This window comes from Lynx canadensis, chromosome D4, assembly GCF_007474595.2.
Source record: "Lynx canadensis isolate LIC74 chromosome D4, mLynCan4.pri.v2, whole genome shotgun sequence".
Taxonomy (NCBI): Eukaryota; Metazoa; Chordata; class Mammalia; order Carnivora; family Felidae; genus Lynx; species Lynx canadensis.
This window is the reverse complement of record NC_044315.2, coordinates 28,047,087-28,069,372: the sequence shown is the minus strand read 5'-3', so window position 1 is coordinate 28,069,372 and position 22,286 is coordinate 28,047,087. Positions and strand designations below refer to the sequence as shown.

Below are 22,286 nucleotides of genomic sequence, written 5' to 3'. Positions count from 1 at the left end.
CGGACTAGCCTAAACTGTCCCCGGATGTCACAGGACAGAGGGACACAAAGGCCAGCTCCCCTCTCCCGGGATGCAAATAGAACAGCGATCTGGATGCCACCTGAGTGGGAGCAAAGATTCCCATTTCTGGGAAAGGCTGTCATTTCTGGGGACACTGCTTGCTGGGCCTTAGTGTCTCTGGACAGGCTCTTGTCATTGCCTTTTCTGGACCATCTGTGAACCCAGGAGTCTGTGTGGAGCAGATAACAGCCCAGGCCAGAGGCTGCAGGAACCACAGCTAAGCAACAGACGCCCCCGGAGGAGAGGAGAGGCCCAGATGCCCAGTGTGGTAGAAACTGTGCTCCCTGACACAAGCTGGAAAACAAACGCATCAGAAGAAAACCAAACACCAGCTCTTAGGGTGCATGGGAGAGCAGAGAACCACAGTTCAGAAGATCACCGAAGCCTCTGTGATTGCCACATGTTTGGATATATTATGGGTCATCGGGCAGTTTCCACTCTGCCTCTCACGGCTCAAACCACCTTCACAGTGGGGACAGAAACCAATCTCCCGAGCCCCTCCCAGACCCCTGCCTGGTCTCCAGCCCCCTACCTCGCCAGCACTGTGGAGCTGCTGGGCTATGCGCCTGAGATCCCCCTCTCTGGCCAGGGGGTTCAGCTGGTCTTGCACATCGTACACGAACTGCTGCAGTGACATCAGTTGGTTGGGCCCGTTGAGCTTCCTCCAGGAAGGCAGCGTGGAGATGATCTTCTCACACAGGTGGGTCATCGGAGGGCAGACCTAGGACACGCAGCACAAGACAGGTCAATTTGCAGCTGAGGGGACTCCCTTGGAGATGGTAGAAAGCTTGGCGCTCTTTCCTGCACTATTGCAAAAATACTTCGCATGAGTTAGTGCTTTTTGGTTGGGTACCGGGCGGTTCTTTTGTTAAAGTGTTGCCTCTAAACAAAATCCATTTGCGAGGGTAAAATGGTATGGATGCTTTCATTTCTTCTTCCTTTTTTTTTTAACATTTGTTTATTTTTGAGAGACAGACACAATGTGCATGGGGGAGGGGCAGAGAGAGAGCAAGACACAGAATCCAAAGCAGGCTGCAGGCTCAGAGCTATCAGCACAGAGCCCGACGCGGGGCTCGAACTCATGAACTGGGAGATCACGACCTGAGCCGAAGTCGGACGCTTAACCCACTGAGCCACCCGAGCACCCCATGGATGCTTTCATTTCTATTGCTAATGATTAAACAGGTGGCAAGGCTTCACAATAATGCTCTTGGACTCAATCACAGTGTTCCCCAACTCCTAAAGTTGTGTGCCCCCTCCCCCCTCCTCGGGAGTGACTGTTTCAGCCAGATGATGGTTAATTTTATGAGCAAAGGAAGAGGAAAAGAGATGAACTGTCATCAGCAATACTGTAGTGGGTTTTTACCAGTATATTAAGTATTTGTGGGATTGCTGTGGAAATACTATTTCAAATTAGACTAATTCTTGGTAATTGGCTTGAAACAGCTTTCTTTTTTCGTAATTTGTTAAAATTCTTATTTGAGTATAGTTGACATGCAAGGTTACATGTGTTTCAGGCATGCAACACAGTGATTGGACAAGTCCGTAGGCTATGCTGGGCTCACCACAAGTGTAGCTATGGCACCTCCCACTATTACAATGCCATTGACTAGATTCCCTGTGCCTTTTATCCCTGTGACCTATTCATTTCACAACTGGAAGGCTGTATCTCCCACCCGCCTTTACCCATTTTGCCCATCCCCTCACCCCCCTTGAAATAGGTTTTTAATCTTTTAATTTGATGAAATAAATCATCTATGTGACAGGCCCATATAATCCGCACACCATCCTAATTAAAAACAAAAACAAAAACAAAAACAAAACCAACCGCTGCTCTACATCATTAACCAGGCAGTCTCTTCTCGAATCCCACCTTTATGTCAGCTAAATTCCACTCCCTGTTTCTAAAACAAAGTTCCCAAGGATAAAGGCAGTCTGTGGTGGGTTCTGCCTGCTTGGCCTCAGGAATTGAGGGTTGGGGTTGGGAAGCAGACAATCTCACCACACCTCAGCTCAAAACTTCAGGGAAGCCCTACAGCCTATCATAGAGGCCCTAACGCCACCACCACCAGGTGGGGAGGTGCTGGTCCTTCACAGACCTCTGTCCCAGATCACTGGCCACTGCTCTCTGCGACTGGCTTCCTCTGAGCTCCCCCAGACTACTCCCCACTCACCCTCTATGCCATAGTGGGGCCCCCATCAGAAGGCAGGGGCCAGGCAGGCTTCAGGAGAGCCCAGAGTTTTCTTGAAGATTCCAAAAGCACGTCTGGAACTGGAGCCTGGTGCTGTGAATGGGGGCATTTCCCAGCAGAGAAGGAGTAAGCTGTAACTGGAGGGGCCACTCCCCACCCAGGAAGGATGGACACAGCCTCCTCATCTACACGCAGGCTGGGGCAGCAGGAACTTTCCAGGGAACATTTTGCCCTTGGAGGTGTTTATCCTTTCTCATCAGTTGGGGAGAACTTTTTGAATATTATAGATTAGAAACTTACGTGTCAGAGGCACTGAGAGTAATTTTTCCAGCCGATTTCTCCTTTTAACTTTGTTTATGGAGTTTATTTGCCAGAAAAGAAATTTTAGCTTTTGTAATGTCAAATAGCTATATTTTCTGCGAAAACTTCTAGGGTCCTCGATATTGCCGAAAGGGTTTTCCAAAGCACAATCAAGTTATTTTAAATACACATTCAAGATACTGCTGTTTTTTGTTTTTTGTTTTTTTTTCTTTTTTACATTTATATGTTTGAATCCACCCACAATCTATTCTGGGGATTTGTAGTGAAAAGAATTCAATCTCACTTCATTCTAGACTAATAGCCAGTCGTGTCAGATCACTGATGAAATAAACATCTTCCCCCAAACTGAAATAACACCTTTGTTTTCTATTAAATTTCTGTAGATGTTGTGCTTTACTTCTGTATTCACTAATTTATTCCATCTATTGGTTTCTTGATTTTGGATTTATTAGTTACACAGCCTTTACAATATGCCTTATTTATCCTTCCGCTGAAATTTTAAGACAAAACACCCAATTTCCTCATTCCCATGAGTTGCTGGCCGGTACCGGACTAAGTTTATATAACTTGCGAAAATGAAACGTTGAGTAAGATCTTGCCCTCCACGAGCACATTTCAGTTCGTTTGAGTATCTATTACTTTATGTCCTTCAACAAATCTTGCTGGTGACGGTTCTTCTATTGTTCTGCATTTTCTAAGCATTTCACAGTAACTCACTTCTGGGCAGTTTTTATGATTTGTAAAAGGCAATGTCACTTATAAACTAACCATTAACACCGTCAGAATCCCATATGCTCTAAGGTGGGGCCCTCGCTCCTAACTTCCCTCATCTCCTGGCCACGTCCTTGCTTCTCACTTTTCATTCCTTGTTGTAGACCAGTGGGACACAAACACAGCCATGCATCCGCCTCGTGCTGGGTCCCCTGAGAACCGAATCTAACCAAGAGGAGCACGAAGAGGCCAGCTCCGGGGTGACTGGATGGTGTGGGCAAAGGTGGAGCTACCGCCTCTCCAGCACACTCACCGAGACAATCTGGCTCCGAATGTCTTGCAGGTGACTTCGCAGTACCTTCATGTCCTTAGAGCCCGATGCGCCGGCATCCAGAACAAACAGCTTGTTTGAAATGTGAAGATCGTTCCCAAACCTAAGGGAAGGGCAGTGGCCTCATCAGGGTGATGCGGTCTCACCAGGTGTCACCATGGACACCAGGCTCCTGTATAGCTGATCTGAAGCCAGAATGTCCTGGTGACTTTGCAGAGGCTGCCCCCTCCCCACTGTCCACTGGCTGGTCATATTACGGTGGTGTGAGGCCTGGGACCCCTGAGCTCCCAGTCCTATGGATGGGGGGGGGGTGGCTCAGGTTGCACAAATTGGCAGGGACACAGTATGGGAAGACTTCAGGTCCCCTGATGCAGCACAGGTGAGGCCCATGCTCTCACCTCGGATGCTGGGAGGACGGAGGCCACTACAGAGGGACGGGTAAGAGCAGAGGGTAGGCATGAAGGCCACTCCCTCAATGGAAAATACTAGCATGAGCCTTCTTTTTCCTATCAGGAGGACAACAGGGAAGTGTCTGCATTAGATAAACCAATAGTTTGTGTTACTGGAGGATTATATAGAGATGCAGCTTCAACGTTTTTTGGCCAAACATGAAGTAAAACCACACGTTTCTACACCGTGACCCATGCACGTTCATACTGCTCAGTGAAACAAAAGTTTTCCATAAATGCTTGCCAGGAAAGGCACTCTGGTATTTTCCCCTCCTGTCCATCCCACTTTCGTGACCAGGTCAGGACCCCCAGGTGACTGTCACGAGCCCCTGGTGAGTGGCAACTTAGACTTTGAGAAGTACTGCTCGGTGGTAAGATGACAGTCATCAGAGGAACTGAGAGCCAACACAACAAAAAGAACCGCGCATCTGTGTCAGGCATGGTGACAACAGTCGAAGCCACTGTATTATACGACTAACACTTGCTAAGGGTTGAACTTAAACATTCTCACCCAGAATTCAAACTTCTGCCATGCCTGTGGAAATTTCTTACCATTTTCCAGGGGGCGGGGGACAGATTTATTGCCTACTTTTAGTGACTCAATACATGATCAGTTCTGAAGTCTCAAAAAAACAAAAAACAAAAACCATTCTCACCAAAAAATAAATAAAAAGCAAAGACAGAGAAACATGTGAGGTGACAGATGTGCTAACTAACTAGACGGGCGCGTCCTCTCATAATGTGCATCAGATCACCGTGACACGCACTTCAAGTATCTTAAAATACGATTTGTTGATTATAATTGGCTCCACAAAGTTGAGGACTGACGCATGCAACTCCTAACAGAAGGTCCCCCGGGCAGTGGTACCGGGAGGTGAGGAAGGAGGTGATAAGTCTGTTGTTTTACATCCCGTGGCCTTTACTTTGGTTGCATTTGTTGTGTTTTCAGCGTTTTGATAAAAAATGAAATCTACGCCACAAAGCCAACCAAGCAAAGGAGGCCTTTGATTCCTTCCTCCGGTGTCCGTGAGCTCTGTGAGATGGCCCCTGTCCCCAGCGGCGCCCTCACCTGTTCCTGATCTCCTTCAGCAAGGACGTGTCCTTGTCGTACCCGAACTCGCCTCCAGCCGGCCGAGGCACGTTCATGATGTCGGCGTGGGTGGCCACCAGCACGACGTGGAGCGGGTTCTTCAGCTTGCCACCAAAGGCTGAGGGCAGAGAACAGACGTTTCACAGGCGGGTTGTCCTTCCTGGTTGTCTCCAAGGCGGGTAAGGCAGGGCGTGCTGGCCAGCCCGCTGTGCAGGGTCACTTCAAGAAGGCCCTGGCCCGGCCAAGAGTGGATTTCCTGGTCCTCGGGGAGGGCAGCTCAGAAGTGGACCAGCACCAGAACTCAAGACAGCTTCTCAGATGTCCCCCCAAGTGGCCCTGCTTGCCCAGTGAGAGGAAATCTGGCTCTGAGCAAAGGCACCTTTCTAAGACCTAGAAAGCTGTGTGAGTACAGCTACACCCAGAAATGTCCAAAACAGGGACTGTGGCGGTGCACACAGATAGCCTCTGGTGGGGAGAGTGTTTTGGAAAGAAAACACCAGAAAGAATGAGAAAGAGAGACAGAGTGGATGTACCCTGAGGGGGTTAAGTCCACTTATTTGACTTTTATAGGAAATCAAAAAAAAAAAAAAAAAATTGATAGCCCAGTTGTGTTTCCACCATGAAAGGCTGCCCAATTCTGTTTTTTTTAAAAAATTTTTAATGTTTATTTATTTTTGACAGGGGGAGGTGGGAGAGGCAGAGAAAGAGGGAGACACAGAATCCTAAGCAGGCTCCAGGCTCTGAGCTGTCAGCACAGAGCCAGATGCAGGGTTCGAACTCATGAACCAGGAGATCATGACCTGAGCCGAAGTCAGATGCTCAACTGACTGAGCCACCCAGGCACCCCTCTGTTTTGTACAAAGGAACAAAAGCGTATTCTGCGCTATTTTCTGCTCTAGGAATAAAGTTAAGATAATGCCTTCAGTCAATATGGACCCTTCCGTTCTGGATGGAACCACAGAATGAAGGGGGTTCATTCTGCTTATTAATTACGTATCATTAGGTAGAGAGACACAGGGCCATCTCTGGGAGGAGTCCACCTCTACCCAACAAAAGTGACCACAGCTCTAAAGTATAGGAAGAAAGCGAGAAACAGCTCTCTAGAAATCCCTCAGACTTGGTCTCTGAGGCAGGAGAATGCAATCATGTAACAATTCCCTGCGGAAACATCCAGAATGGGAATCTTGTCACAGGAAGCAACGACCAAGGAAGCCTCACTGTTAGCCCTGAGCTGTAGATCCCCCAAGTGGCTGAGCGGCCCACGGGAAGGGCACTCTCCACCAGGACGTGCTGGCTTACCTATGGGTTCTTCAACCGGCACAAGAGACTTCAGGAAATTCAGCCAGAAAATCACTTGGTTCAACTGGATCTCGTAGGGTTCTTCCAGACTGAAAACGATGACGTGGATGGACGTGGGATCATTTGCAGCGAAATAGTCATAACAGCAGAAGTACACTGGATTTCCAGAGAATTCCCACACACTGAAATCACCAACTCCTACAGACAGAATGAAGATTACTATCTGAAACAACACCAACAAGTGCCAATCACCATTTTGCTTGCACCTTAGTGACCACCAAGGGAAAGAGTGATGTCCGTAGCATCGACCTGTTTATCTTTGCATCTTCGGAGACACATGCATTCCACCTCTCCCCCCAGGGATTCCTCCTCACAAGGAAGGAGTCAGGGCAAAATGCCGCCTTGGGTTCCCCGTCAACAAACTCACACAGAGAACGTACATGATAAGATTCCGTATCCTCACATACGTATAAATTCTTTTTGGAACATGACAGGGTATACGACGTTGAACATAAAAGTCACTACGACATGTAACTTAATTCTGGCTTAGTGATGACCACGTTCACCTTCCACAGGTGAGTTAGTGACCTTTTCAGGTGGGTCAGGAGCCAGCAGGCTGCCTGCACAGGGGAAAGACACAACAGTTGATTCGCAGTTCCGCACCTGAAGGATGTGGGTGAAAGCGTGAGGAGGTGGGGGTCTGTGAGGTCACCCAGCGTGGGGGGCAGCTGCTCCCACATACCTGAGTGTGGGTGCAGAGGGTTTTTGTAGAAGTGTCTGTGGGTGAGACTCTGACTGCACTTCCTGAGGCACCTGGCACCTTGCAGTGACCATCCAGACACAGGACCGCCCCACCCCTACATGGCCACACCCCAGCAAGACAGTGACCACCCACCCACCAGCCTCTGGGGGGACATGGCAGGACCACTTACGTTGTAGGATTTCAGGCTCTCTTTCCCTAATTCTACCCTCAGTGCTTATTTTGGGCCAGAAATTCTGTAGTCAACAATTTGGAAGATCCGTGGCTCTTCTGGAGCCCCCTCTAGGAGCACACACACTCCTGGGGATAGGACTCTCTAAGTCTGGCAGCTGAGACCTTGGAGTGAGGGGTTCTGGAACACGGTCTTGAGTCCTCTGAGAATGGGGAGCACTGAGAGCCAGACCTGGGGCAGGAGGGAGTTATGGAGGAGCTGGGTGAAGGGTTGTGGGGTGCTGAGGACACACTTCTCCTCTCCCTATGAAGCATGCCAACTCAGCTCCGGGACCTCGGAGAGTACTCAGCTTTTAGGATAGCACAATGCCCATGGACTTCAATGCCACCTCACTGGGGCCAGCAGAACCTCCATGAAGATGCTCCCGAGTGCCATTTTCTGAGCGCCTCTCCTGTGCCACTCTACCAGGCACTCGAATGAACATCGGCTCATACACTCTTCACAGATGAGTCTCGAAGAAAATGCTTGATCCCTGCTCTAAACTGCGTCTCAACAGGGCAGAAGCTGGTGTTCAAGTGACATGGGCCCAAATGGGGTTCCTGGGAGCTCGGAAGGTGCAGCACCAAGGATTCAGTGGTTGATGGAGATAGTAAACCTTCCCTGGTAACATTTAAAGCTTCATCCCCTTGGAAATGATTGAGAGCACTTGAAATTTTGCCTGTGGGAAAAAACTGCCTGGCCTGTATCATAGCATCAGCCATGAGTGGAGATGTATTCAATAATCACTCTTCTCATACTTGCATTTGTCAATCTTCTAATGGGATTATATTTTATAAGTTTTCTCATCCAAGTGGATGTTTGGTTCTGCCTAGAAAATGTATTGATTTACTCAGCAGTCATTTATTAAGCACCTACTGTGTGCCTGGGGCTTTGCTAGGTGCCCAGGACAGCAGGGTGTCTGGTTTCACTAGGGGTATTGACCAGCCACGCTTCACTGGGTCATCCCAAGGTCACTTTGTGCGGCTCTTCCTCTGTCCTTCGTGGGGCTGTGACACATGCAGCGGGAGAGGCCCCCTGGGAGGGGGGGATTTACAGTCCGGGCAAAGGGACTCTGGGCGCGCTCCCCGGTGCAGTGGGCGGGCTACTGTACCATTCAGATAGGCGTTCTGGATGTCGATGGCCTTGGTGGACTGGTCATCGGCCGCGCAGTGCGGGTGCTGGGGCGGGGCCACCACCACCTCTAGGGTCCCCCTGGTGAGACCAGGCTCGAACATCATGCTGCGGCTCCTGACGCTCACGTGCTCGCAGCCCGGGTACAGGTTGCTGATGCTCACGGAGCCTGCAGGAGGAGAGGAGGCAGTGAGACCCCGCCCAGGGCGGCGTGTGTGCGTGAGCCCCTCCCACCTCACCATGCCTTGCCCCTTCCCATGACACTTTCTCGTCCCCACCCCCTGCTGGGCTGTGTGGACCCCTCCCGTGTGCTATGCGGCAGCGGTTCAGGGATGTTGCCTGGATTCTTTCTGGCTGCTGCACCTCCCACATGCCTTTCCTGAGCTGCTCTGGGCCCCATGGGCTGCATCTCTGGGGTCCCCCGGCCACTTGGCTTCTGGTTGGGGTCAACCAATGGGAGGCCCTGGACAGGCTGCAGGGAAAGAAGGCCCAGGCGTCCTCCCCAACCCCCATCACTCCAGGCTGCTTCTCTGATTCCAGTTGTGTGTCTGTGACTCTAGACACCCGAGCGGCTTCACCCCTGGGGTCCAGCTTTCCCAGGAACACGATTTCTTCCTCTTGTCTTTACAGCCCGAAGGGAGGAACGGCTTCCTTCTGTTCCAGGCCTTGGATGCTTCACCGTCTCTAGAATGAGCCCCTGACTTTTGCCCAGGACACTGTCCTTCCATTAATGTCCCCACCTGGCCCCTGACAGATGCAGGTAAAGCGGTACCACTTGGTACATGAGATGGTGTTAGGTTGACTGCAAATAGATTCTACACAGTGGCAGGCTAGGATTGTCTAGGGAGAGCTGACAGGATTTGGTAAAAGGTAGGCATTCCTACACCTCGGTGAGTTTTCATTAGGAAAGAGTTTTTATACAATATTTTTAAAATAATAATTTCATGGTGGGGGGTGCCTGGGTCGTTCAGTTGGTTAAGCGACCCACTCTTGACTTGGGCTCAGGTAATGGTCTCACTATTCCTGGTATCAAGCCCCACATCTGGCTCTATGCTGACAGCATGGAGCCTGCTTGGGATTCTCTGTACCTCCCTGTTTGCCCTTCCCCTGCTCTCTCTTCTCTCTCTCAAAATAAATCAATAAACTTAAAAAAATAATTTCACGGGGATTGAAATCATAGAAAGAAAACATGATTTTTTGCTAACTGCTGACCTCTAGTGGTGAAAAGTGGCAGGGCAGGCCTGACGGAGAAGGTACCTTTGCACCCTGGACAGAAGACCCATATAAGCTACCAAAACTGAAACAGGAAGAAATAGAAAATTTGAACAGACCCACAACCAGTAAAGAAATTGAATCAGTAATCAGAAATCTCCCAGAAAACAAGAGTCCAGGGCCAGATGGCTTCCCAGGGGAATTCTACCTAACATTTTAATGCCTATTCTTTTGAAACTACACCAAAAAATAGAAATGGAAGGAAAACTTCCAAACTCATTCTATGAGGCCTGCATTACCTTGGTTCCAAAACCAAAGGCCCCACTACAAAGGAGAATTACAGACCAATTTCCCTGATGAACGCGGTCGCAAAAATTCTCAACAAGATACTAGCAAATCAAATCCAACAATACATTTAAAGAATTCACCACAATCAAGTGGATTTATTCCTGGGATGCAGGGCTTCTTCAATATCCCCAAATCAATCAACGTGATACACCACAGATTAATAAAAGAAAGGATAAGAACCACATGAGCCTCTCAACAGATGTAGAAAAAGCATTTGAGAAAATATGGCATCCTTTCTTGATAAAAACTCTCAAAGGGGCATCTGGGTGGCTCAGCTGGTTAAGCACTGGACTCTTGATTTCAGCTCAGGTCATGATCTTACAGTTCATAAGGTTGAGCCCTGTGTTGGGCTCTTCACTGGCAGTGCAAAGCCTGCTTGGGATTCTCTCTCCCCCTCTCTCTGCCCCTCCCTGGCTCGCTCTCTCAAGATAAATAAATATACATTTAAAAAAATTTTTTAAACCCTCAAGAAAGTAAGGATAGAAGGAACATACCTCAACATCATAAAGGCCATATAAGAAAGACCCACAGCTAATATCATCCTCAATGGGGAAAAGCTGAGAGCTTTCTCCTTAAGGTCAGGAACATGACAGGGATGTCCACTCTCATCACTGTCATTGAACTTAGTATTGGAAGTCCTAGCCTCAACAACCAGACAACAAAAAGAAATAAGGGGCATCCAAATCAGCAAGGAAGAAGTCAAACTTACATTCTTCACAGAGGACATGATACTCCATGTGGAAAACCCTAAAAGACTCCACAAACTGCTTGAATTGATACACGAATTTAGCCAAGTCGCAGGATATAAGATCGATGTACAGAAATCTGTTACATTTCAACACACCAATAATGAATCATCAGAAGAAGAAATCAAGGAATCAATCTCATTTACAATTGCATCAAAAACTATAAGATACTAGGAATAAAACTAATCAAAGGGGTAAAAAGTCTGTACACTGAAAACTAAAGAAAGTTTATGAAAGAAATTGAAGAAGACACAAAGAAATGGAAGAACATTCCATGTTCATGGGTTGAAAGAATAAATATTGTTAAAATGTCAATACCACCCAAAGCAATCTACATATTCAATGGACCCCCTATCAAAATAACACCAGCATTCTTCACAGAGCTAGAACAAATAATTCTAAAATTTGTATGGAACCAGAAAAGACCCCCAATAATCAAAGTAATCTTAAAAAATAAAACCAAAGCTGGAGGCACCACAATTCCAGACTTCAAAATGCATTACAAAGCTGTAATCATCCAGACAGTACGATACTGGCACAAAAACAGACACGTAGATCAATGGAACAGAATAGAGAACCCAGAAATAGACCCACAAATGTATGGCCAACTAATCCTCAACAAAGCAGGAAAGAATATCCAATGGAAGAAGGACAGCCTCTTCAGCAAATGGTGTTTGGAGAACTGGACAGCAACATGCAGAAGAATGAACCTGGACCACTTTCTTACACCATACACAAAAATAAACTCAAAATGGATGAACGACCTAAATGTAAGACAGGAAGCCATCAAAATCCCTGAGGAGAAAACAGGAAGCAACCTCTTTGACCTCAGCCACAGCAACTTACTAGATGTGTCTCGAGAGGCAAGGGAAACAAAAGCAAAAATGAACTACTGGGACCTCATCAAGATAAAAAGCTTTTGCGAAGGAAACAATCAACAAAACTAAAAAACAACCAATGGAACGGGAGAAGATATTTGCAAATGACAGATCACATAAAGGGTTAGTATCCAAAATATAAAGAACTTATCAAACTCAACACCCCAAAAAAACAAATAATCCACTGAAGAAAAGGGCAGAAGACATGAATAGACACTTCCCAAATAACACATCCAGATGGCTCACGAACACATGAAAGATGCTCAACATTACCCATCATCAGGGAAATACAAATCACCACAATAAGATACCACCTCACACCTGTCAGAATGGCTAACATGAACAACACAGGAAACAACAGGTGTTGGCGAGGATGCAGAGAAAGGGGAACACTTTTGCCCTGTTGGTGGGAATGCAAACTTGTGCAGCCACTCTGGAAAATGGTATGGAGGTTCCTCAAAAAATTAAAAATAGAATTACCTCATGACCCACCAATTGCATTACTAGGTATTTATCCAAAGGATTTAAAAATGCTGATTTGAAGGGGCACACGTACCCCAATGTTTACAGCAGCACTATCAACAACAGCCAAATTATGGAAACAGCCCAAATGTCCATCAACTGACGAATGGATAAAGAAGATGTGGTTTATATATACACAATGGAATACTACTTGGCGATGACAAAGAATGAAGTCTTGCAATTTGCAACTATGTGAATAGAACTACAGTGTATTATGCTCAGCAAAATAAGTCAAAAAGAGAAAGACAAATATATGATTTCCCTCATATGTGGAATTTAAGAAACAAAACAAATGAGCATAGGGGAAAGGAAGAAAAAATAAAATAAGATAAAAACAAAGAAGGAAGCAAACCCTGAGAGTTTGTTCTTTTTAAAAAAAAAATTTTTTATGTTTATTCATTTTTTAAAGAGACAGAGTACAAGCAGGGGTGGGGCAGAGAGAGAGGGGGACACAGAATCTGAAGCAGGCTCCAGGCTCTGAGCTGTCAGCACAGAGCCCGATACGGGGCTCAAACCCACGAACTGTGAGATCATGACCTGAGCCGAAGTCAGACGTTCAACCGACTGAGCCACTCAGGCGCCCCTGGAGTTTGTTCTTAAATACAGAGAACACACTGAGGATTATGGAGGGGAGGTGGGTGGGAGGATGGACTAAATGGGGGATGGGCTTTAAGGAGGACACTTGTTGGGATGAGCAGTGAGTGTTACACGTAAGTGATGAATCACTAAGTTCTACTCCTGGAACCAATACTACACAGCATGTTAAGTAACTTGAATCTAATTTAAAAAGGAAATGAAAAAGACACTTCTTCCCACTTGTTCTTCTCTGGGGACAGCAGGCAGCAGCCCCTGCAGGGTGGCTCCTGGACACTCGCCCCCCTCTGCTCTGGGTCATCTCCTTCCTCCTGCAGCCCCACATGCCACAGCTGTGATACTCAGCTGGCCACAGAGTGAGTGTATGTGTGGTGGCCAGACCACGCAGCGTGGGGTAGGGACCAAGTGACCTGAGTGCCTGCAGACAGGGGTGGCAGACATGTCCCCTGGTCTTGGCTTTCTGGCTGGTGTCAGCCCCCAACCTCCAGCATGTTCAGGAGATGACCTCGGAAAGGGCCAAGTTGTTAACACGAACCAGCTCCCTGCTGTCTGCGAGATATAAATGCACTTGCATGGAACATTTATATCCGATATTGGGGATGTGAATCAGCGTACCCAGAGCTTCCAATTTTCCACAAAGAGCCCCGTATCCAAATTTCTTGGTGAATGAGTTCTGAATGTCAGCAGTAAATCCAATTTTCCTCCTCCCCGTCTCTTGTATCACATATAGCTGGGTTTCAGCCTCTGCTTTAGACACACATTATGTCTCTGAGGCCCGGGTTACTTCTCTCCAAAATAGGTTCGTGAGAATCCAGTGAGATGACATATGTGCAGCACCTGAACCCAGGTCAGCACAGAGGAGGTCAACCACAGGCCGCTCTCCACTCTTTCTTGCTTCTAGGTTTTACTGTGGTCTCCCCAAGGGGCAGCCACTTTGCCAGCTGGATCTCCTTGTGGTGTCCCCTTGGCCTGCTCTTGTGTCTTTCCAGCATCTGCCACTTTCTTCACTCTTGCGAATCCCCAAGGGGACTTTCTTTCACACGAGTGACCAGGGAGAGCAGACCTGTGCCTCCTGAGAGAACAAAGCCGCCCGCTCCCAGGAGAAGGGACTACCACGTGATGGTCCCTCCCTTCAGCTGCTTTTGGTGACAAAACCAGCATCGACGCCAGGGCACCAGGAAGATTCTAAAGAACTGAGTCACGTAGGACACAAGAGCGAGCAGTGATTACCTCCTACCACCCCTGTGGGGGAAGCCCGACCCCACTAACCTGTTATCTTGACAGAAATTTGAGGGTTCGGACTGGAGAGACAGCTCTGAACAATTCTAAACAGAGGAAGACCCTCTGTGTCTCTGCCGACTGCGGCCAAGTGGCTTCTCTGGTCCAGAGCAGACTTCGTCCTCCACAGAACCTTCTGTGACCGAGCCCCACGACCAAGTCTCCCTCAGCGCTGCCTGGAGGACGCTGCTGTAACACCGTGACCCTGGCTGATAATGCAGCTTTCCTGAGGTGCGTTTTATCAAGGATCTACTTCCAGATTCTTCCAGATGTGGAAGATGAGTGGAGACGTTACTTCGGAGAGGTGAGGGATGCGCAGGAGATAGAATCTGTGGCTGGTTCAGTTCAGCTCATGGGTTTATAGGGCATAATCTTCATACCCAAAGAGGACTCACAGACATTGTAGATCCCAGGTCTAAATAGAGGTCTTTGTCTTTGTCTCTGTCTCTCCCCCTTTCCCTCTCTCACACACAGATACACACTCACAAACAAGGGTGTGGTTCACACACAGAGGCTGAACCTAATCATTAAATCTGGAAAACTACTGGCTTCAGACAAGGTGAAACCCATCTTACAAACTGAGCCCAAATTATGGGAGACAATGGGAAAATGTGTGTCTGAAATGCCCTTATACTCCAGACGGAGTTGTAAGCATCGTCCCTAAGCACTGGCTCGGGAGTCAGACACATCAAGAATGCCAGCTGTGTGACACCGGGCAGCCCATTTGACCCCTCAGGGCTTCAGTGAAATACCCTGCAGGCTGTCGTGTGGATCAAAGGAGGTGTCACACGTACCACATTTTGTCCAGTGCCTGGCACACACTCAGTGCTCAGAAAGCACAAGCAATAGGTGTGAGCGACACTGTAGTCATACTAATTATAAATCCATTGTGGTTATTATCTCAGCTCCTGCTTGTAACTCCACTGCTGTTCAGAGTAAAGAAGTTGAAAGGGCGTGTAAATCTCAGTCAACTGTCCCCCAGCCCTGACGAATGCTCCCCAGACACTCCTCCTCATGGACAGAGAGACTGTGTAGAAACAAAACGGTAAAACCGCTGTTTTCAATGTGGGGGGACTGATAAGACACCTTGTAATATCACGGGTAGAAACTGAGTCCCTGCACAAAATGGAGAGTGAGGAAACTGTGAAGGGTTATATTCTTATCTTTGCAAAACGGGACTCCCCCAATCAGGCTGCGTGTGAGTGGATGGACCAACCGCAAAATCCTTAGGGAGCCTTTCGAAACCACCAACCTACTTGGAGTCGCACAGGGATGGAACCGAATTTTGTTGCTGTGTTCCTGAGTCACTGGGTGTGCCCAGCATTCCAAAAAGAAAGCCTAAGGGGGAGAACCCATCTTGGGGCCAATATTCGACGTGTACAATCTGGAACCTGTATTTGTTCATTTGACTTGTGTCTTCAAGGGCCGGGTACCCTGGTCTGTATTTTTACCCATGTAGCAGATATGTTTTATTCTGTCCCATTGCATTTAAAATACATTCACATAAACTGCACATAGCATACAATTTACCGCATTACCCATTTTAGAGTAGAACATGACACCATTCTGTGATCTGCGCATTTGCAGTCTGGATCTTTGTGTCAGTGACCATGACTTTGGTGAGGCCCTGTCCTTGCTATTACTGGGGCATCTGCACGAGCAGGCCAACACATGGCCCACAGCCGGGGCAGACTAACACCTAAAGCCACCAAGACAGTGAGATCTGGTCACCCCAGGCCAGGTAACCAACACAAAGCTAGCACTCCTCCTAGACCGTGACAGGAGACGAGCACAAAAGCAAGCACCTAGTGGAGAGGCAGGGGCAGGGGAGGAGGCGCCTACCTGCTGGTTTGGATGCCAGGGGTGAGGGCGGGAACCTGGCGGAGCTGGCGGAGGAAAGTCTGGGCCGGCGTCTTCTGAAGAAGCTTCTCAGCAGCCCACACTTGAGAGACTCCACCAGGGTGGTCTTCCCCGAGCCTGAGTGGCCGAACAGCTTCAGTTTGATTCTGGATTGGAGGTTCTGTGTGGGCCGCAGCTGCTGGATGAAGAGTCCTCGGTGCGTATCCTGCACACAGATGAAAAGGGGCGAATTAGCCACAGAGAAAGAGAAGGCTCTGAGCAAACAGCCAATGCTGACTCTTACAGTTAGGAACTCTCGCCGTGTCCTTCCTCAGAGTTCTCTGGTGATGAGAAGGTTTAAGAGCTACTCGCTTGGGAACTTTTAAATATGCAATACAGTATTATGAATTGTGGTCCCATCCTGTACAGCACATCCTGGCATTTACTTATTTTACCCCTGGAAGTTTGTACCCTGGTCTGCGACGCTTACCTGTGTTGCAGACGTTTTATTCCGTCCCATGGTATCTATAAAAATGATTCATGTACAGTGCACATAACATATAATTGACCATTTCCGAGTGACCAAAGTTCTGAGGCTTTACTGCACATACAATGTGTACAACCAGCACTGCATTGGGATCCAGAGCATTTCCACCCCCTAAGGAAGCTCCGTAGCTATAACCAGTCACCGCCTTTCCCTGCCCGGGCCCTGGCAACCACCGATGAGCTCTCTGTCACCAGGGAGGTGCCCGTGTCCATGGCATTTTGGTGCACAAGAAATGGGGTGGAGTAACTCCTGTGAAGCCGTCAGTTTAAAGGGGAACCAGGGCCAGCCCGTCAAGAGTGGCCAGGGACCCCTGCTCCTCTGTGTGGAGGGGCCCCGTTCCCTCACGACACCATGATGGCGCCAGAGGCTGAGAAGGGGCATCAGGAAGTACATACATGATGCTGTGGTGGGGCCGGGGACCCCGTAACCTTCCCACTGTCCTCTCTCAGCCCTGCAGAGAGAAGCAGGATAATTCACACATTCACTCACTCGCTCATCAGCACACATTTATGGAGGCCCCCAGGGGCTGAGCAAAGTGCAGGGAACAGGAAGGTGTAGACCCGACCCAGATCCGTGTCCTGGGGACACAGAGACACGTGAACACCGACACCAAAGACAACAAGAGCACTTTGATAGGACAGTGTGGGCAGGTGTTCTGTGCGCCCAGAGAGCCCACCTGGACACCTGCACAGTCAGGCACGGCTCTCGCCGCCCTGGCTCCATCCACCCTCACAGCCAGCCTGCTTTCCCACCCCCAGCCTGATCCTGGCCCCAGAACAGGGGCCTGTTGGAGTGTGGGGTGCAGGCTCAGGGTCCTTCCCCCACCCAGGATGGTCCCTCCGCTTTAACCTGTTAACTTCCATACATCCGGGGACCGCTTTTACCGGGTTCTCTTCCAGAACATTCCTCCCCAGGAGGCTCCAGCCCAGGTGGGGTTCTCCATCATGACCCCGCTAGACTGTAGGGTGTGGTGGGATGATCTTCCCGCTCAACTGGGAGCCAACTTGAGGAGAAAGTCGTGTCCCCAGCACCTGGCAGGGAGGTGCTCAATAAAGGGGTGTGTAGAAATGGCAGGACTCAGGGGGACCTGCAGGAGCCTCTCAGAGGGAACTGCCTGCTTTTAGTCTCCTGTGGTCTCAGGCCTGGCAGACTCTGCTTCCAGCTCTCACCCCGGGAGGGGGGATGTCCTGCTGGCCTCTTCCCGCTGAGCCACGGTGGCTTCTTCCACTGACCACCCAGCAGGCTCACCTGTCAGACTCCACTCCTTCCCCATTTTCTCTGTGTGACCCTGACCTTCCTCCTCCACATGGCAACACTGCCTCCTAGTGGGCACGGTGGGAATGGGCGCTACGTTTTCAGTTCTTGATGTTGGGGGTGCTCGTGGATGTGGGTGCTAGGTGTCCACACACGTTTACACATGTCCTGGACGGTAACAACTCCCTGGGTCCACCTGAGCGCTGAGTGTCTGCTGAGCATTTATTTAAGAGAAAAACTTGCTTATGATTACATGACCTTAGGCTTAACTGCATGCCACATATGACCCAGCCTGTTTTGGAGACTGTGTTATCTCAGTAGTTGAGGTTTCCAAGAATGCAAATGCATAATAAATTGGTAAAAAAAAAAAAAAAAAAAATATATATATATATATATATATATATATATATATAACCCTTCACGAGCTCCTACCCTCACTTGCGAAAATCAGGTCGACAAGCTGCTACAGTGTCCGCGTGCCATCCCAGCACTCCAGGATGCACGGGTGTCTGCAGGCACTTCATAGTGACCGTGCACAGGTCCCCATACCTGCCAATTTCACTACAACCCTCATGCCCTGGGCCCCAGCATTTATACACTGCAACACATTATATTCCACTATAGATATTCCCTTTGATGTCTTTGGTATGTCACAGGGAGGCCATTCCATTCACATTTAACATAATCTGTGCAGGTACTTGTCACCCGTGAACTCCTCCCCCTGCCCAGTGCTCTGTAGAACTTGACGCTGTCCTTATTCTAGCTTCTCCCTTAGCCGCAAATTCCAATAGGTTCAGACACAAAGCCCTGCAGGGGAGGGAAAGGGCTGGGGGACCCCTGAATTGTGACCCAAGTCAGTGCAGAGGCTGAAGACGTTCTGTTGTGACACAGTCACTCATCCCAGAGCTGCCCACCAGGCGGGAAGAGATAGGGCGCTCCCTGGATCTCTCCCTGATGCCATGTAGTGTTACAGATAAGCCCTTGACACCAGAAGCAAATCTGCCTCCCAACCCTCTAATTTATCCTTCAAAGCCTGCCCTTTCCCCTTCCTTTCCAATCAGTCCCTGGCACTCCCTTCCCCTGCACAGGAAGCATCTAAACTGCAGTCACCATGTCCTGTGAGCATCACCATCCACTAGGAGTATCTCACCAAGTGGAATAGAACATTCTCCACCTATTTTGTAACACACAGCTTACTAACATATTGATTCTTTTGAGGACACCAGTGTCCTCTTCTCCTGTGACAGGGGAAAGGCAGAAAACCTGCTTCTGGCTGTAATCCAACCACCAGCTCCCAGGGACAGTGTGCAATTAGTTGGTTTGTGGCCCTTTTCTGCTTTGTGCACTTCTGATCTTGGCACCTTGACTTTGGCCATCACGTGCCCTGTGTGCCAGATTGAGGGTATGTGTGTCCCCTCTGCCTGAGTCCCTCAGGCCCTTGCAGTCTGAAGACCTAGAGGCTTGGTAACCATGACACACTGCTGCAGCCCCAGCAAACTTCCAGAAGTTTCTTTGGCTTGCTCCAGGGCAGCTGAGGGAAGTCATGTATATGCTTTGCTCAGTGCTGCCCTCAAATGACTACAGTTCACTCCTTTAAATTCCATGCAGGGTATTGGGGGCTAGAAGCTGCCGGCAATGTGTTTGCTGCTTCCCCGGCCAGACCGAGAACAGAGGCAGGCAGGGATGAAAACTCTCGCTTGGTCCTAACTCTAGTCAAGGTTCTCTGTGTCTTGCCCTGTCCTTGGCCAAGTTAGTTTAGTTTTAGCAAGAATCCTGTTCGGTCAGTTTAGTAAAAATCCCACTCCTTCCTACGTGAGGAAATTTCTCACCTCTCCCCTATATCTGACCACCTGTACTGCTTTGGCAAGAATCCTGTTGAGTACGTCCCTACACACAGGCTCTGGGATGCCAGTGTGATAAGGTGAGCCATGCCTCACGTTTTCCTTCTAACCCCCAAATCTGACCCAGGGACACTCAAATGCTCCCAATGACATTCCTTGTATACCCCACGCTGCTCCCCCATGATGCCCTTGCCAGGGGTTCTCCCTGCTTCCCCACCCACTGGCTGTGCTGGGACTGACTCATCCACCCTTCACCTTCTCTTTGGAAAGAAGACAAGTTTGGAAAGAGCTCCCCATCAAGATGGACAGATCTGCCATAAGGCAAGAAAGCAAAATATGAGTCTTCTCCTTTCTAAGGAGACCCAACCTGGTCCTGCAGGATAATCCCTCCTCTTACTCACTAAGAGCCTTGGAGAATCTGAACACAACCGATTTCGATGCAGAAGTACAACAGAAGATGCTGAAATCTCTCCCGGACTGCAGGTGGGTGGCGCATTTTCTCTTGTCACCAGTAGGCGGTGGCACAAAGACTGTTGGGGCCTAGAGCAGTGTCCCAGGGAAGGCAGCTGCCATCACCAGACAGGCGTGCTCTCCAAGGCTGACTGTGGTTCTGACGCAGAGAGGGCCTGAGGAAGACAGTGAGTTTGCCCCCCCTCCCCCCGCCCCACAGCTCTGAAGGTGGGAGAACACCGATTTCTTTGGAGGGAGCTCACAAGTCCCTCTGTGGTCTCTACCTACCAGGAGATCCAAGGCCACCTGTACCCTGGTGGCCACAAAGCCCGGCCTCATGAGACCTTCCTGCATTAACACCAAGGACTACCGTGTTTCCTAAATTCTGGCTCCTGCCTTGGAATATTCTCCTGTGGTTAGTGCAGAGGTGAGGGCTGGGGTGGCCATGGCGGTGAGCCTCTAGCAGGTGAGTCTGCCAGGCTTGGGGAGAGGTGGGGAAAGCAGCAGGGAACATGAGGATCAGAATTCTGAACCAGTCCTGCCTTCCAGGTGGTCAGAAGGTGTATTTGTGTAAGTGGGAGGCACAACATGGACTATTTCCCCATTTGCTTTTGTTAACTTTACACTTTAAATATTTACCCAGGGATGGGCACCCTCCATCTGCACTCCTGCCCATGGGTCACAGTGTAACTGAGCCTGGAAAACCCCATCCAAGTGCCATCATATCTCACCTGGCTTCCAAGACCACTTCCTACCTGGTCTCTGTTGGGGCAGTCAGAGGGCAATTCCCAAAATGAGAGTCAGAATTTGCTCCCACCTGCTGAACACAACTGGACCAAACCCAGTCTCCTGACCTAGGTTTGTAAAGCCGCCTACCACTCTGATCAGTCACCATTCTCTCCCAGACCACCAAGGTCAAGGCCTGGTGCAGGCCCATCCCCCTCCTTTTTGTTTTCTAGGACACACCCACCCAGCTTTTTACTGCCCCAGGCCCTTTGCACTCACTTTTCTCTCTGCTTCCTCCCCACCACCTTCTCTGGTTGCCTCCCCTCTCCAATCTTTCATGTGTTGGTTTAAAATGTCACCAGCAGAGTGGGTGGAAAGTAACTCCCCTCCCTTCTCTAATTTCACCCTGTTTGAATCCCTGCACATACAGCAGGGGCAACGATCCTTCTATAAAGGGCCAGGTGGTCTCTCCTATGATTGTCTTGTACCCAGAAACCGGCCATAGATAGTAGAAAGTCAATGGGTGTGGCTGTGTTCCAATAAAGCTTTATTTACAAAAACAGGTGGTGGACCCACTTTGACTGGGAGGCCATTGTTTGCCAACCCCTGACTTAACCCATCTGGTATTTTTCTTTATTCGTTTTTTGGCTGAGTTTTGCTTCTTTTGTTCACTGTGGTCTCTCCTGTGCCTAGAATAGTTCTTAGCATATCTAGACACTGTGAATATCTTTTAAATGAATATTATTTGGTAACTGCATTGCTCTTTGATGCCCTGGGGAATCCTGGTTTCTAGCTAACTTTCTTCCTGCACCTTTACCCCTGGCAATTTAGCTCCACTTTCCCATCAGCAAAGATGACTAAACATCAGCAGATTGACAGGGAAGACCATCTGAAATCTGGGAAAGCCAGATAAGAGCATAGGGAGGTGATGTGGCTTTCCCCACATGGCAGGATGCAATTAGACCCAGCAGGGAAGGAGCAGCAAGTCTTAATTATGCAAATGTAGTTTCCTTGTGCTGAATTTTAAATTCTGGGTAAATTCTACACTTTATCCTATTTTCCAAAATATTCCCAGGCACCTTTCTTCACTGTCTCATCTTAGGTGTAAGAACAGCAACTATTTTAATGTCAGCTTATTAAAATCTAATTGGAAGGACAATCAAGCCCCCCAGTGTGAGGGCACTGAACATGCAGGTGGGAAGAGACACGTGTCCTGGGCTCTGCGGGGGGCACCAGAGGTTCCAGCACACGGCTGCCCCCCAATCACTTCGTGGTGAACTGGGTCACAGCACACCTCGCCCAGCTCAGGCCTGTCCCGGGTTCTTCCTTTCCCCACAAGCTCTGGCCTGGCCACCCCCACCCCCACCCTGCCCAGATGCACTGGCTGCAAGGTCTCATCTCTCCAGGGTCAGCCCCCCTGAGCTAAGGACCCAAGTAGCCTCTCGCTGTGCTCTGGCCAGTCCTCTGCTGCCCCCTGCAGGTCAACAAGATGACTT

The 22,286-nt window shown here is 49.1% G+C and overlaps 1 protein-coding gene across 6 annotated transcripts in view; it reads right to left on the bottom strand.

Annotated features, from left to right (window-relative positions):
* The window catches only part of DAPK1 (death associated protein kinase 1), a 187,399-nt gene that overhangs the window by 3,912 nt on the left and 161,201 nt on the right, over positions 1 to 22,286 (bottom strand). For all 6 annotated transcript variants that reach the window (XM_030294298.2, XM_030294297.1, XM_030294296.1 and 3 more), the window contains 6 exons: positions 15,976 to 16,198; positions 8,536 to 8,724; positions 6,454 to 6,651; positions 5,134 to 5,272; positions 3,598 to 3,718; positions 593 to 781 (listed from right to left, as the gene is read on the bottom strand). In XM_030294298.2, coding sequence (XP_030150158.1) covers positions 593 to 781; positions 3,598 to 3,718; positions 5,134 to 5,272; positions 6,454 to 6,651; positions 8,536 to 8,724; positions 15,976 to 16,198 — 1,059 coding nt within the window. The remainder of the gene's footprint in view (positions 1 to 592; positions 782 to 3,597; positions 3,719 to 5,133; positions 5,273 to 6,453; positions 6,652 to 8,535; positions 8,725 to 15,975; positions 16,199 to 22,286) is intronic.